Source organism: Marmota monax, unplaced genomic scaffold (genome assembly GCF_021218885.2).
Source record: "Marmota monax isolate L192 unplaced genomic scaffold, Marmota_monax_Labrador192_F-V1.1 WCK01_AAM20220418_F8-fsc00030, whole genome shotgun sequence".
In the NCBI taxonomy this organism is placed as follows: Eukaryota; Metazoa; Chordata; class Mammalia; order Rodentia; family Sciuridae; genus Marmota; species Marmota monax.
Genome location: NW_026691988.1, coordinates 1,723,359 through 1,740,619, shown reverse-complemented (window position 1 = coordinate 1,740,619; position 17,261 = coordinate 1,723,359). Strand labels below are relative to the sequence as shown.

General features: G+C 34.1%; 1 protein-coding gene and 1 long non-coding RNA gene across 9 annotated transcripts in view; one reads left to right on the top strand and one right to left on the bottom strand.

The window, feature by feature from the left end:
• Positions 1-17,261, bottom strand: part of Lama2 (laminin subunit alpha 2) — a 564,351-nt gene that overhangs the window by 158,749 nt on the left and 388,341 nt on the right. For 5 of the 6 annotated variants that reach the window (XM_058581074.1, XM_058581053.1, XM_058581070.1 and 2 more), the window contains 3 exons: positions 11,993-12,117; positions 5,605-5,691; positions 1,508-1,701 (listed from right to left, as the gene is read on the bottom strand). In XM_058581074.1, coding sequence (XP_058437057.1) covers positions 1,508-1,701; positions 5,605-5,691; positions 11,993-12,117 — 406 coding nt within the window. The remainder of the gene's footprint in view (positions 1-1,507; positions 1,702-5,604; positions 5,692-11,992; positions 12,118-17,261) is intronic. The other variant, XM_058581067.1, reaches the window with a different exon arrangement.
• The window catches only part of LOC124095835 (uncharacterized), a 50,177-nt gene that overhangs the window by 7,900 nt on the left and 25,016 nt on the right, over positions 1-17,261 (top strand). The window lies entirely within an intron of this gene.

The following is a 17,261-nucleotide window of genomic DNA, read 5'->3' as shown; positions in this document are numbered from 1 at the left end:
ATTGTAAGGCTGTGTAACTTTGTAAGTGGAAGATTGACTCTTTTGTTAACCTCCAATGGGACATCTGGAGATCAGAAATCCGCACATGTGATAGGAATAAGATTTTTTAGGATTAATTTACTAAAAATGTAAATAAGGTATCTGTCATTAATAGAAAAAGAACTTAAAGTCATTGCTGATGAGTAGAGTGCTATTACACTTTCAAATAAATGTTCAGAAAAATAATTCATCATTTTATCTTTCCTAGATTTTAATGTCATATTTGCATTAGGAATATCTACATATTATCTAGTTAATTATATTTATACTAATAATTCAACCTGAAAACAGTATAGAATATTTAGTAGTACACTCTTTAATTATCATTAGAATATATCTTTATACTTGGAAAGAGTGACTGTATATACCAATAACTGGATATGATAATATTGATGCATATGATTATACTACAATTTATCTCTTCTCTCCTGTCCGCTTTCACATTTATTTTTACTTGAAATATAACATATTTTTCATTAAATATAGTTGAAATAGAAAGAAAATATTTAAAAGCTTATCTACCCAAACACAGCCAGTCTTAAGTTCTGGCATATTTTTAAATCCAGCCTTAGCTTTTGAGGTAACTCTTATAAGACCAGTGTACAAACAAAAATTTTTCTAATGAAAACGCTATTAATACAAAGACACATGTAAGATGTTAAAACAAAAAATATTGGCATGCACAAATGCATTTAAAAAGGTAAATGTTGAAGTAAAAGGTGTTAAAACAGATTTCCTTAAGGAAAAGTATATCACTGTACAACGTTCACTTCTTAAATTTTTAAATAACCTATTTTAGATTAGAATTTTCAGAAAATCCAAGAACTATATTTAACTACTCATTTCAATGTATTTTCAATATGGCACTACTGAATTCAGAATCAGTTAAAGGAAGGAAAGAGACAGAGAGACAGCAAACTGCTCTCCATTTAGTGTATGTGTGAGTAAAAATATTTAAATACTTGAGTTCATGCTCCCAGGTTTTGTAGTTCAAGAAAAATTTACAAAGCAATATCCCTATAGATTTCCATAAAATCTGGAAAAATAAAAATCAGTTATAATTCAAGGCTTAAAGTACCTGCCTAGTTGATTACAAATTCAGAAGGATTCAAAAAAATTTTATATACTCAGATCTTTAATCTGTCGCAAAGGCAATGCCAACTTTAGAAAAAAAACTATAAACCCTGAGATGAACAAAATAAATAAATAAAATTTGTCTCCAGGAACTTTGTTGTGGGTTTCAATGAAAGGACCAAAGCGTGCTGGGGATTTTCTCAGCTATTCATGGCTCAGCAGGATGGAGTCATAACCAGTAGGCCAAAAGCTGGAGGTGAATAGATAGTGTCAGAACCAATGGAGAGGAGCCCTTGGTATTGCAAACAAGAAGAAAAGTCCATTTTTCTCATTCGAAATGAGACAGAAGGGGAAGCCTAGGTCCTATTGCTAAACACTTAGTTAGTATACGTACAAACACACTCTGAGCCCTCGCGTGCATGCCAGTGCTTGCAGCCGTCACACTTCCTTCCTGTGGCTCCAGGGCGGCATGTGCAGAGTCCTGTGACTGGGTCACAGGGGACAGGCAGTGAGCCATAGGGGTCACACTCACATTCTTGGCAGGAGCCTCCAGGGCTGCTTGGACTGCCAGTGTAGCCAGGGGCACACCTGGATTTAAACAGTGACAAAGCAAAGGTTAGGCAAGTCACATCTCTAAATTATTTGTTTGAGTGTTTGAATGTGTGTGTGTGTGTGTGTCTGTCTGTCTATTTGTTTCATTTTTAAATGAAGCAAAATTGGTATCAAGAGTCTATAGATCAGGAGTCAGCAATCCTTTCCTGTAAAGGGCCAGATAGAACATTTTGTGCTTTATAAGCCAAAGACAAAGTCAAGTTTATGCACTGAGAAAGAAAATTTCAAAGTTTCTTCTTGTTGGTAGAATTCAAACCATAATAATATCAACAATAATAAATTATTTCATAATACAAATCTACTAAAGAGAATTACTAGAAGTCTTTGACGTATTAAATTTAAGTTAAATGGAGTTCAGATTTAGTGCTTTCAAATCATCACATGATTGTAAATGTTTACCTGTAGCAATATGGTTCTTGGATTAAATGCCAAAGAGAACAAGGCAAGGGCTAAATTTGGCCCATGGGCTGTAGTTTGCCTACCGCAGCTCTAGTTCATAAACTTTTCTTAAAAGTTTCTTTTTAAGTTTCTTGGCAATAAGCAAATTGGATTTTCTATTGAATTTTATTGGTGTTTCTTTTTTTACCACACCTTTTCCAAGATGATATTCATTAGGTATCTGGGAAAATGGATTCATGTTGAGCAAATAAAACACATAGCATTGACTTAAGAAATTAAAAATAAAATCAGATTGCGTGAATCCCAAATGCCATCCACTCATCAACTTTCCCCCCAATCCATGAATCTATTCATCTGAGTATATACCACCATGCACAATGATACTGCAGCTTTACAAGATGCTAGCAAAGTCATATGTTTCTGCTGTGCTCAGGACAATCTCAGATTACCTGTTTTCCTAGCTAAATTATTAAAAAACACTTCCTTTTCCTCTTTAGAGTGTCAATATATTATATATATGATCAGTGTAAATATAACCAACAGTCAGATTTTTTTTTTTTTTTTGTACTGGAGATTGAACCCAGAGGCACTTAACCACTGAGCAACATTCCCAGCCATTTTTATTTTTTATTTTGAGAAAGTCTCATTCAAAAGTCAGGATTTTTGTTCAACATGTAAGTAAGAGAAGGTCAGAGATAGTAGGGGGTTGGAGCCAAAGGTATAAATACTAATTGGATAATTCTAGACCATTTTTAGCAGCTTGGGACTATGAAAACTTGCACAGCTGATTCTTTTTTTTAAAATATTTATTTTTTAGAAGTAGTTGGAAACAATATCTTTATATTGTTTGTTTATTTTTATATGGTGCTGAGGATCCAACCCAGGGCCTTACACATGCTAGACAAGCAATCTATCATTGAGTCACAACCCCAGCCCTGCATAGCTGATTCTAAAAGTTCATTCATCCTGTGCTAGTTAGAAAAGGTGAAGCATAAACTATTTGTAATATTAGGCTTTCAGACATTTATGCTTTTGATTGTCATTTTCTTTCCAATATAAGATAACAAGTGCTTAGTAAAAATATTATTTAAATGAGTCCACTTAAATTGTTTCTTAACATTTGCAGGTAAAATAATTGTATTCTAAGCAGGTTCAGACTGTGTAAATCTTCAAAGAATTTATGACAAGAGTAATGAGGATAAAGTTTGGGAAGGGTTTCTACATTACAGGGACACTCAAGAAATTTAGGCACTTTAAGAGTTGAGTTAAGTTTGAGCAGGTCGTAAGGTGATTTAAATGACTTAAGATGCTCTCAGAAGTGGGATGAGTTTATTTGGAAGGTTACAATAAAAATTTAACCAAGACCTTTGGTTTAATTTAGCTGAATAGAAGCAATTTTTCAGGGAAATATAACTGATCATTTATATGTTAGAGATGATAAATGCAAAGCTTTAACAACATTCAAGAATTGCAAAAAAATTCATACCATTCACATTTGATAGTATATGATCCTGCTCATCTTATATGCTGTATGAACTGTCAACTCTTATTCATTAAACATTAATGGATTTTAGAAATGGATTTCTGTAATCACTCTGCTTTAAGATAATACTTGTCATCATGGTATACCTTTCCAGTCTTTTCTATCTATAAACATGCTTTTGTCTATAGTGGTGATTCCAATTTATGAATGCAGCTTATTATTGCAGATAATTGTGTTGGTGTGAAAGAATGCTTTCATTCACCACCCTGCTGGTGATTACAAGGGCATGAACTGAATATCAGCCTAAGCATCAAAACTAAAGCACCCTGGTGGAGAGAGAAAATATATACCTTTATCATCTATAATCTACATACAAATAATGTATGTATTTTCAAAACAAATGAAAATAGTTTTGGATTTTATATTACAAGTTGTTTAATTGCTACTAATTTTGGTTGGCATGGAAATTGTGAATGCACTGTTATACATATGCAAGTACAGAATATTGTAATTAGAGTAACCACATACAGATTTGTATTTGGAACTCTATCTTATGAATTTATACAAACTGCACTGGAATTTACAAAATTTAAGTATAATTATTTAATTACCTTCCTGTTGTCATTATTAATATAGACATTTCTGATTCTATATAAGAAGATTTTCTAAGTGAGTGATGATAAATATTATTTAATATTAGCTTATCTTTTAAAATTTTGATTTCAAAAGCTCCTAGAAGAATCCAGCAAAAGAATGGGTAAAGCAGGACATGGAAAAGAAAGACTCCAAACTATGATGTGATTGCAGTAAAGCTCCAGTGTTAGAGTGATTCCATAGAGCGTTCTGGAGTATAAATAGCATCTTAAAATCTGTTCTGCTTTGAGACAAAGGAAAGGGACTCTTGTACTACTTCACAAGGTAGTTATTGGCTTTGAGGCACAGGATGAAGATGGGATAAATTTCCCAGACTTTTTGTGACTCTGCTGGAGAGGAGGTTTTCATCTGGGTGCCTAGGCTAGGTGTCACACACATCACTGTCATACTGGCAGTGTTAAGTAGATAGAATATCAGCTATTCTTCTAAGACAGATGAGGAAATACGGGATCCATCTAGGTTGGTGGAACTAAGCTAAGTTCACGAAGCTCTAGAAAACTTTTTATGCTCTCAATTCTGCTATAACCACTATGAGTTTTAATGGTCAATATTATTACTTTATGTTATGTTAAAGATGCTAAAAGTGGTGATGACAAGTTTGAATAGCTAGGATGTTAATATTATAGAAAATACGTATTGGGAAGATGTTAGTTACAATCTTACTTTATAGTCTGGAATTGTATTGCTTATTTTAACATTTGTTATATATTTAGAATTCAATTTAATATCTACACATTTGTCTTAGTAGATCCTATAAATTACTACTGTAAGAAGCAGCATGAAATAACATTGTTTACTGTTGAATACGGGAAATGAACAGCATCTCATTGTTTGAATAGTATACTAATTAAAAATGCTGACACCATTTACATTCTGAGTTAGCCATATACCTGCCAATAAAGGGTCACTGGGCTAAGAACAAATGATGTGTGTGCAGTTATCGTTATAGTATTTTGAAGACAACATTTTCCAGTGAACTAAAATGAGAAATATGTAGCCAGTTTTTTATTATTGGACACTACTGATAAGCTTTTGAAAACCAATTTATTTGTTATTATAAAATTTATAAAATTAATTTATAAAATTTGTGCCTATTTATACATTTATATCTCTATGTATTTACTAAAACCTAAATTAGTTGTGAAATGATTTGGAGCTTTAAGAAAATCTAAAGTTAGATAGAAGTAAACTTTCTCCAGAAAAAGTCTAAAGATATAAAAATAGTTTTGTAAGCATCTAATTTAAACAACTAGAAAAAATGAAAATAATGAAATTATTGAAATATGGGCTTCTCTGTGGTGAACGTTAGCTATGTAACCTCCATGTGTCGTGACTGCTAGTACCTTTCACAGTATTGGCCTTCATATCCCCGTGGACAAGCTGTGCAGCGGTAATCATCAATGCCTTGGATGACGCAAGAAGGGCTGAAACTGAATCAGAAAAAGAAATATCATCAAAATTTTTTTTCACTCATTTATTTCAAGGTGGTTGGTTCATATTTCTAAGATAATCACAAAGGTCATATTTTAATCATTGGTAAAGTTCCTCTTTAAGGGTAGGGTGTCACAAATGTTACTAATAATAGTAAATAAATCTTGGTTGATGTTTGATGAATTACACTAAACATGTCAATATTTTGGAATTTCAATGATTACATAATAGCCATGCAAAAGAGTCCCCTTGCTCACTAATCAAAAGATAAATTGGACTAGAATTTATGCATATCTCTCTGATAGAATAGGCATTGCTGAATGTCTTTTAGGTTAAAGGAAAGAAGAGGGCATAAAAGCTATATATACATATCGTGTGTGTGTATGTATATGTGTGTGTGTGTGTGTGTGTATTTTTTTTTTCTGAAAGCTAAGTTCAAATTACCACTGGTACTTCAACACATGAAGTATGAATAAACATTTCAGTTGTAATTAGTGCGCTTTTTCTAATTGACATCCAGATTTCAAACTACATATTACATTAAACACTAAGTAATGTGATTAGTATGAGCACAAGAAGAAAAGAAAGCCTTCTGTAAGAAAATGAATACAATTTACTCATCATTTTACAGAATTTTCTAATGATTAGGTCTTCTATAACTTGTTTTCACTACAATGCTGGTAGGCCACAGCCTGTCTGCCTTGCTCCAGGATTTCTGATTATCTTACTGTATAATAGAAAGACTTGAAGAGACTTGAAAACCAAACTGTATTATCATGTAGCTTTGAGTTGTTATAAACTTCTTTCAAACAGGAAAGTGCTACATTTCAATTGAATAAAACTGTTTGATTCATTGGAAACTTAGGAAAAGAAAACTTATTTGTTGTAAAACATCAATGCTGGAAACACCATTTTTCATTTTGGTTGATCTGCAAAACCACTTGATGCTAAAACGGCAGCAATGACAGACAAAGACCTTGTTCTTTGGGTCGGGTGCCAATAGGACTCTATTTTAACTATCTTTTAATGCATTAAATCAATAGTATAAGAATAAATGATAAACTCTAACTTTCGCAAACTATGTAAACTAATGAATCTAGTACTCGCAAACTAATTATTCAAAACTATTTTTTTGCTTTCACAAAAAAAATAGAACCACAAACTCATAATTGACACAGTCTGTCAAGTGTTTAGCTCTTTAAGACTTGATGCCAAATGCATCTGTTTGTACATATACACACAAATTCATATACATACATAGGCCCAAGGAAATAGATTTTGGACATTTTAAGTGCAAATCTAGATTACATTCATTTACAGTAATATAATATTACTAAAAATAAAGTACTCAGAAAGTAAATAACTAGTGTGCTATAGAGGAATGAATGAAGCACCACATAGGAGTGTAGTAAATCTCCTTGGAGAGTGGATACCATTTTGGAATTACAGTACTCTGATGGATCGTGCTTTCTCCCTATATCACATAAAAGGGCTTCTGAAGATGGAAGTAGGAATCACAATTTGCCTGAGGTTAGAGTTGATTCTTTTTGTTCATACCTCCCTTGTCTGCTTTCAATTCTCCTTTCATTGACAGAACCATGTAACAAGCCTTGTGTTTTTCTCTTGGTGACCACACTTTACCTTTCCCTGTGGTGATTTCAAACTCCCTTCAACAGAATTTTTGACATTTATAGAGTCTCTACCTGTGTCACTCTGTGTGGACTCTACGGAGAGGAACTGGCTCCCTAGAAACAACCTCCTTAGTTTTGATCCCAGTTCAGTTGTTTCTCCTTTTAATTTCCTTTGCTGGATCTACATCACGTCCTTGATCTCCTAATGTGCTTCCAAGTTCTGTTTTCAGATTTTTCCTCCTCTCTCCTTTCTTCTCTGACAATTTCATCCATTCTCAATGTCTTTACATATTGAATTTACATTGACAGATCTAAAACTGAGCCCCCTGTCCTCTAAAAAATATACCTGATTTTTCTATAATTATCTCCATCTTAGTCAAAGGTCATTCTGTGCTTCTATTTGCTATGCCAAAAACTATGGGGTCAACTTTGTCTTCTTATTTCTCTCACATGCCACATAAATTTTATCTGTAAACGTCAGTGGTGCTACAATTGGAAATATCATCACTGCATTGTCCTGGACCAGCCCACCCCTTGCCATTGGAAGACATTTTTGCCTTCTGTGTCTTTTAAAAAAATTTTTTTTAGTTGTACATAACACAATACATTTATTTATTTATTTATTTATTTATTTAGCTCTGAGGATTGAACTCAGTGCCACACACATGCAAGGCAGGCGATTTACCACTGAGCCACAACCCCAGACCCTGACTTTTGTATCTTTAGTTACCCATTGGAGCTTGCTGATTTCATCATTGCCACTCTCTAACTCATTTTCTCTACTCCTTCCCTGCTGACCTCTGCTGTCTGCCATGCATGGGCCAGAGGGACCTGTCTCTGGGTCTGCGCATTTGCTTTTCTTCTGGCTGGATGCTCTTCTTATAAATATTCAAATGGTTTACTCCATTATTTCATTTGAGTCTCTGCATAAACCCGTCTTTCTGTAGAGGTCACTGACAACCCTATGTAAAATTGTACTGTGGCCACTTTATATTCACCGAGGCTGCTTTATTTTTCATGGCAGTATTTGTTACCACCTGACATTACATTATCTATCTATTTATTTATTGTCTTACTTATGAAAAATGTAAGATCGGGGAGAGCAGGAAACTTGGACTATTCTGCTCACCTATCAATTCCCAGCATGAAAAACCATATCTGGCATTGAGTTGGACCATCATTAAATATTTGTGGAATGAAGGTAGAAACACAATAGTATCTTTACCTTCAGTGAAGCTACAAAGTGCATATCAGATGGACATTTACAAATACAGGACAGGACATATGTGTCTCTCTTATTCAGGATGTCAAGATGCAGCACTTACTACTTAGTGTTTAATTTCTGAAAGCCCTTTCGATTGAAGCAAAGATACGATGTAAATGTATTAATAGTAAATGAAAGTACAAAGGACATGCTCTGCAGTTCTGTGGGGGAGGTGGCACTTGAACTGGTCTTTAAGAATAGATTAGATTCCACAGGAATCATCTCAGGGAACAGCAAGGACAAAGACTGTTGAGCATGTTCAGAAAAGAGCAGGAATCTCCAGACTTGGCATCATGAGAAAAGGAACAGAGGGCACTGAGCCTGGAATGGTGAGTCAGTGACCAATCCCCATGTCTTCCTACCCTTTGTTTCACTCAGCTATACAAATCGAAGCCACTAAAATGAGAAATCGCAACCCACCCCATATGTACCTGGAATCTTTTTTTATACATTGGGAAGAAGTGCCTCTCTTCTTTGCCCTGGCTGATTTCTGTCTTTTGCCTTTTAATCCTTCTTTTCTCATCATATGTAGATATTTGAATTAGACTAGACGTTCCAAGCTTTAGGTGATGGGTATTAGTGGGTCATGAAATCAGCTTAGTGGCTTTTGACTAAAACTTTTCCAAAAATGTGAGATAATAAAATGAAATAAATGGTTGGGCATATAATATATCTTTTTGAGTATCTGCACACATGTCTTTGAATGCTAGGCTATAATATAAGAAAAAAGTATTTCTCACAGTGATTTGATCAAGAAAGTTTGAAAGGCACTGGAATAAGCCACTTTCACTTGGTATTATGATTCTTTTAGGGTCCTTTGCATAGAGATTATACTTAAGTTACATAAATAATATACACTAAAAATAAAACAAATGAAAATGTACCATTTAATTGATTGTTCTAAGCAACCAAAGTAATATTTTCCTTGTTATTATGAAATTCGACATTTCTTAAAACTTCAAATTCAAGCCCTTGTGTCTTAATGACTGCTTCCATTCTTGCTTGCAAAGTTTATCAGTGCCCCTACTAGTCATCTGCCACCACACCGAAGCTGTCTCATATGGGGGAGCAGCACTGGGTGTTTGTTGATTGATATTCCTCATTCTCTTGCTGTCTGTGACAACTGCCTGGATTCTTGTCTCCCTGCCTGTTCTTGCCTTGCCTCCCCATTTTCTTTAGTGATTCCCCACAAAGGAAGTTCTGTCTTTGCTTCTCTCCATGTGTTCTCCAAGGATACTATTAGCCAGGGCAGTCTTATCTGACAAACTCATTTATTAACATATTTCTTCCTTCATCTGCTCCTGCAATTTTCAGATTCCTGTTTCTTACAGCTATTTGCATATTTCCATTCACACAGACCCTTAACATCAATTTAAACCTATTTAAACTATAAATGGCCTTTCTTCTGTAGCACCTCTCTCCCAATTTTCCTATTTCAATTCATAGTTCCACCATTTGGGGGTCAACCTGGCTAAAATCTTCAGCCTTCAACTCCTTTCTAGACCTCATCCCTCGAGTGGAATTATCAATTCTTGCAGACCTATGTTTAACAATTTTCTCATATTTATCCCTTGTCTCCATTCTTGTTACTGTTCTAATTATCTTTTGTCCAGGTTAGTGCATTAGCCCTTTAATTGGTCTCACCGCTTTTCTTTTTTTGCCTGTTTCAATTCATTATGCTCAATTCTCTCATAATAGTCTTCCTCAAATGTGGCTCTGATCATATTAACCTTTTCTTAAAAATAAAAACTTACAGTTTTATATAATATCTAAAATTAAAAGTAATTTCTATAGTGGTATTTGAGAATTTCTATAATATGGCCTCCATTTTCTTATTCATTTTCATCTGTAATTAAGAAATTCTATCCAAATTTCATGCTCCAAACTCTATTACTTCCTAGCTTTTCAATATGCCTTGCACACTTGTGTTTTCTAGGCTTCTGCTCATATAATTTCCTACCATTCCCAACAGTAAAAACCCTTAAGTCTACTATTGATGATCCCTTACACAATGGCTATTTCTTTTAATATGTTCTTGAAACTCCCCCAAATAATTACAGTGTTTTAAGCTTTTAAATTCTCTTAACATTTAAGTTGATGTCTCTTAAGACACATGTTTAATAAGGAGCAACCCCAAGAGATGGTAGCTTCTCCTTTATAGTCCCTGTAGCTTTTCTTATAGTGTATCCAAACAGGGAAAAATTAATTAACTATTGATTATTTTTTTCTAATTCAAATGGTTCACATTTTAAGAAACAAGGAAATAAACAGCATCCCCTTATTTAAATATGAGTATCAGAGGGAGATTAGGAAAAGGGAAAGCAGAATAATATTATGTTTCATATACCTACCAGTTCCTGCTTGCATGAAAATAAGATTATGCATATTATCCTCATCAGTAGCCAATGTATCCTAAAGTTTATATTTAACACCCTAAAAAGGCCTGAAATTATGGTCAACAAGGAAGAGAAGTTTTCAGAAGAAAAGGAAACAAGTTATACAAAAATGTTTTTAGAATATGCCTAAAGCTGAAATGTAGAGGCAAAGCAAACAGGCCCAGGTGGCATGGCAGCCACTTGGAATCGCTCTGTATCTGTTTTATGCTAGAGGCCAAGTGTCCAGAATTCTAATTCTGAACAAACTGATATACCTTTCTTTTTTTTTTCCCAACCAAATTCTTAAAGAAAAACTATGAAGTGATTACTGAAGTCTATAAATCACTTACAGTATAGATTGTCTTAGCAAAAGGATAAATTAAAACTCCCAGGGTTTTCATCAATCTATAAACCAAAGCAGCATGTTCAGACAGCATGGAAATAAGATATTCCAGCATTTTTTTTCCCTTAGCTATGTTTCCATGGTACCAAGCTCAGACCATCTTAACAAAAGGGGTGCTGTGATTCTGGCAGACATGGACTTTTTTGGGGGGAGGAGCATATCAATAAGTTGCCCTGCTTTTATTGTGCAATTTTTCAATTGTTTCCTTGATAATTAATTTCCAGTATTAAAATTTTCACACAAAAAGAATGGAAACAGCCACAAAAGTGATATAGTATGCAGTCAAGCTATCCTTCATAGCTGAATTAATGGCTGAACTATATGCAAACACTAGAACTGTATATTTATACAACTATGCATACTTGTATATATGCCATTTATTTTATAAGCAGAAATCATATTAATATTGGTACTTACATTTTAATTAATTATTATACACTGGGACAGTGTTTTAAAGGACACATGAGCCATAGAGTGTATATACCAACATTTTTCATGATTTTATGATTAGGAATATTTGTCTTGAGATTTTTATCTACATGGAAAAACAGTCGAATCTTAGACAGCCCATGTGCTAGACAGATGGCATTACTGATTGGGAAATATGGCTATATTTCTCAATCTTACTTGTTGCTGGGAGAAATCAGAGGGCAAGCACATTGCTGACAGTCATTTGGCAATCCCTTGACAATGCCATAGTATCCAAGAGCACACCGTTCACAGAAATCACCAGTAGTGTGATGCTGACAATTCTGCAATAACGGGAAAGGGATAAAACATTTAGTTTTAATTAAATGAGAGTTAGAATGTAATTTATTGTACAGCTCCACCCCTATGAGTGTGTGTGTGTCTATGAACACACACACACACACACACACACAAAATCATTAATAGGAAACTCAGTTTTTGATATATTTTAAAGAAACTTTTATTTGAGAAACTAATACTATGAAATTTTAGCTAAACTAGTGATAAGTATTTCTTTTTTTCTACATCAATTTCTGTGTACATTTTTCTTTCACTCTAAATTGAGATATGGAAAAATCTCTATAATTTATTTTATCACCTAGTCATTTAAATTTCTTAGTTTTTAGCTCTACAAGGTTCTGAAAAATTTATTAAAAATAATGGGACCTTGGCACATGCCCATCATCGGAATTTTGAAGCCAAAACAAGATAGAAAACCTAAATGTTTTAAGAGACAACAAGGAAAAAAAAAAGATCAGCTTTGTAACTGCATTTAAGAATGCTGTGACTAGAAAAAAATCTTTACCACATGCACCTCAGATAGAGCACAAGTCTCTAGAATATATAAATAACTCAAAAAATTCAATAGCAAAAAAACAAAAAAACTCAATCAATAAATGGTCTAAGGAAAAGAACAGATACTTTACATAAGAAATAAAATCAATCAACCAATATATAAAAAAAATTTCCACATCTCTAGCAATTAGAGAAATGCAAATCAAAACTAAGATCTTATTTCACTCTAGTCAGAATGGCAATTATCAAGAATACAAACAACAATAAGTGTTGGTGAGGATGTGGGGAAAAGGTATAATCATACATTGCTGGTGGGACTGCAAATTGGTGCAGCCAATCTGGAAAGCAGTATGGAGATTCCTTGGAAAACTGGGAATGGAACCACCATTTGACCCAGATAATACAGTGATAATCTACATCAATATTTATAGCAGCTCAATTCACAATAACTAAACTTTGGAACCAACCCAGATGCCCTTCAGTAGACAAATGGATAAAGACATTGTGGTGTGTGTGTGTGTGTGTGTGTGTGTGTGTGTGTGTGTATGCTATATGCAACGAAATATGACTCACCCATAAAAAATAAAATTATGGCATTTGCTGGTAAATGGGTGGAACTGGAGACTATCATGGTTAGTAAAATAAGCCAATCCCAAAACCAAAGGCCAAATGTTCTCTCTGATATGTGAATACTAACACAAAATAAAGGGTGTGGGAGAACTGAATTAGACAAAGGGGAATGAAGGAAAGAGAAGGGGGATGGGAATAGAAAAGACAGTAGAATAAATCAGACATAACTTTCCTAAGTTCATAAATGAATACACAACCAGTAAAACTTCATATCATGTACAACCACAAGAATTGTATCCTAAAAAGAAGAAGGAAAAAAAAAAACAAAGAATGCTGCACTGGGCACAGTGGCACACTCCTGTATTTCCAGTGACTTGGGAGGCTGAGGCAGAAGGATTGCAAGTCCAAGGCCAGCCTCAGAAACTTAGCCAGGCCCTAAGCAACTTAGTAAGACTCTGCCTCAAATTAAAAAAAAAAAAAAATTAAAAAGGGGAAAAGGCTACAGATGTAGCTCAGAGATTAACTGCCTCATATTAAATCTCCAATACCAAAAATAAATAAATAAATAAATAAAAATAAAAAAGCTATTTGTCTGTTACTCAGCAAACATGGTGGTTCTTTATAATAGAAATGATTCAATTTGAAACCAAGTACTTTAGGTCAATATTTTCTTTTTTTGTGTTTGCATAATAAAGGAATTGGGGTGATATGCTTGCTCTAAGACACCTCTATAAGAAAAGACAAGTTTCAGATCAGTGCGTAACTAGCTTTGAAATTAAAATTTTCCTAAAACAGAATTATATTTAACACAGAACAATCATTCCTGCAATTAGTGCTTCAAGGTACTAAACTAGGCATTGGGAGAATCAAGTGAGGGAAAAAAGAGAAAAGAACATCTTTCTCACTTTAGGAAAAGAGTTTAAAAACAATGGCAAATAGTAAACATGAAAACAAAAATGTAATATGGAATGTTGTTTAGAGAAAAGGATTTACTTTGATTTGGAGTTGAGAAAAAATAAGAAATAAAGGGAATTTGAAGTTGGATTTCAGCTTTCTTTTTTAAGAGGATTCAAAGTGGTTGGAAGTGATTTATTTCTTACAAACATTATAAAAAGAAAAGTTGAGAAGCAACAAAGTCAGCAACCAAATAGATGTGCATGGTCTCCTGATCAACTCAGCTGGAGCCACAGAGCTGTCTGCAGGCTGTATATTGAACTTGGATGACATCCGTCTGCTGGGCTCTTTGTTTCAATCAATCATGAAGAATGTATTTATTTTTTCATCTGTCTTCTAATGACAAACTATGTTTGGTACATGATGTGTAGTCTTTCATGACAAACACTAACTGAAGTCACTTCCACCAAAAACACTGCTGTGGAATTTTTTTTTTTTTTTAATTTTAGAGCTTTTAATACTAATTTTGAGAGATTTTGCAGTAAAAGCATGACATTGCCACCATTAATTTTAGACCACGACTAGCCTTTTACATTTTTGGTGTGATACCTGAAAATATATTGTGTCACTTGAAGATACATTTTACAACTAATGTAAAATGGACCCAGTTGCACAATATGACAGGAAGAAATCTCAGTTCTGTTTCCACTTTACCCTTAGGAGATGATAGCCTCCTATTTTCAGAGAAAAGAAAGTCCTCAATTTGGTGCTCCCTCAGTGTCCTTCCAAACTATTCACTATTTTGCCTGCATGTTTTTCCATCCCTTTGACATTGATTCTGTCTGCAGGGAAGTGGTGTTTTGTTCTTTGCTTAAATCTACTTTCCTTCTAAACTTGTTTCCTTGCCCTGCGTCTGAATTTTCTCCAGCGTCTTCATTTTCTCCTTAGTTGGCTTTTACCCATTAATATTTGAAGTTGGCCATGACTTTCCTATTTTAAAAAAATAAAATCTGTGGGGTCCCAAATCCCTTGATAACTTCCGTTCTATCTTTGATAAGCTTTTAAAGCACATTGTTTACACTCCTCATTTCTATTTCTTCATCTTGCTCCCATGTACCCATTAAATAGCCTTCTCATCTCACCACTGAAACAATTTCAGGCTCACCAAAAATCTTAGTTCCTAAACTGAAATTGCCTGACACTAACTAGTGCTAGTGTATGAATTCTACAGCATCTGATGTTTCTGGCCACTCTGCCTTGCAAAGTTTCTCTTCTATAATCTCTAAAGAGTACAGTGTTGTTTTTTCCTCCTACTTCTATGGCTACTCTTTCTTATTCTCCTTCATGGATTCTTCCCTTTCTATTTTGAAAGGCCAATTTCTTTGACTCTAGCTTTGGCTCTCATCTGTTTTATTCCTATATGTTCAACCTTGGTGGTTCCATCCATTACCATGACTTTAGTTATCTATGTGCCCCAAACTATATTTTATATATTTATTATGTATATCTCCAATGAGTGCTAGACTTATATGTTTAATTGCTTCTTGGATAATTCTCAATGCACAACACAAAAGCACCTGGAATTTGAAACAACAATAATTAAGTTTATCTCTCTTTCAACCTACTATGAACTTGTGATTCATAGTTAATTTGGGGTTACGGTCATCCACTCATTTGCCCAGGTCCACAATTTAGAGTCTTCTCTTTTCCCAGATACTTATTTGTTTGCTGTTTCATAACTGTATTTTTCTTTCTTATATCCTTGTTGCTACTGCTTTTGTCTGGCCACTGTCATCTTTTACCTGTATTATTAGAATAAACTCTTTGCTAGAGGTCCTATTTCTCCTCCAGAGATTTTCCCACACTACAATCAGAGTGATTATTCCATACAACATATCAAACCATGCCCATCCCATGCTTGAACGCCTATGCTAGGTACTCACTGTTGTGAAAATGAATTGTAAATACCTACACATGGCAAGGAAGACTTTCATAATCTGGTCTTCTTTGTCCTCCAGTCTTACCTCTAGCCATTGTTCCCTTTGCACACTCTACTATTCATATGAGAGCATCTGAAATTCTCAAATTATGTGCTGCTCTCTCTTTTCACCGCTAGGACTTCTCATTTACAAATCCCTCACTATGGAATGTTTCTTTCTCTGCTCACCAGACTAGCATTTACTGATTTCTGTTTTCACTACAAATATAATTTTCTCTGATAAACATTCGTTGATGTCATAAATCTGGTTTAACTGCTCATTCTAGTTTAACACAGTGAATAAAACAGCATAGGCATTCAATGGTTATTTTGACTTACTGAACTAATCAATCATGTTCTAGTTAGTATAAAGCAACTGCTCAGACTTACGGGAAAAAAATGTGTGTGTGTGTGTTTTTGGTACTGGGGATTGAACTCGGGGGCACTTGACCACTACACCACATCCTCAGACCTATTATGTATTTTATTTAGAGACAGGGTCTCATTGAGTTGCTTAGCATCTCACTTTTGCTGAGGCTGGCTTTGAACTCTCGATCCTCCTGCCTCAGTCACCTGAGCCATTGGGATTATAGCTGTGTGGCACTGTGCCCAGCAAGAAAAACCAAGTTTTAAGTTTAGTATCTGCAGAAAAATTGGTTAGAAAGGTAAAATGATTTGTTATATTTTAAAATTAATTTTAGGCCACAATCTTCTTTTCAACCACCCAAAGGAACCACCATATTTTAGCAATAAAATAGCCATTTCACATTTAATTGTAGCATTGTGAGAGATAATGGCTTCTAGATAAAATAATTATATGAATTTCAGTCTCAAATCATTCAGCAAGGTGACAAATGATGAATAAGTGTTAACTATGGAGTGTTTTAAGAACATATTTTATAGTTATAAGAATTAATGTGTGCCAAAAATACATGAAATCTCTAACAATAATTTTCAGTATTTTACAGTTGCAATGAAATCATTGCATAATAAATCATTTTATGTAACCTAAATATAACATTAATAACTAAATCAAAATACTTAAAATAGAATTAACATTACTAAAAATGCAGAGATTCAAAATATGTCATTGTTTTACTTATGCCTGCAACTTTATACAATTTCTTTATAGAGCAAGCCAGTATTTAAATCTCTGGATAGTCAATCTTACACAGGGTTGCTGACATACTA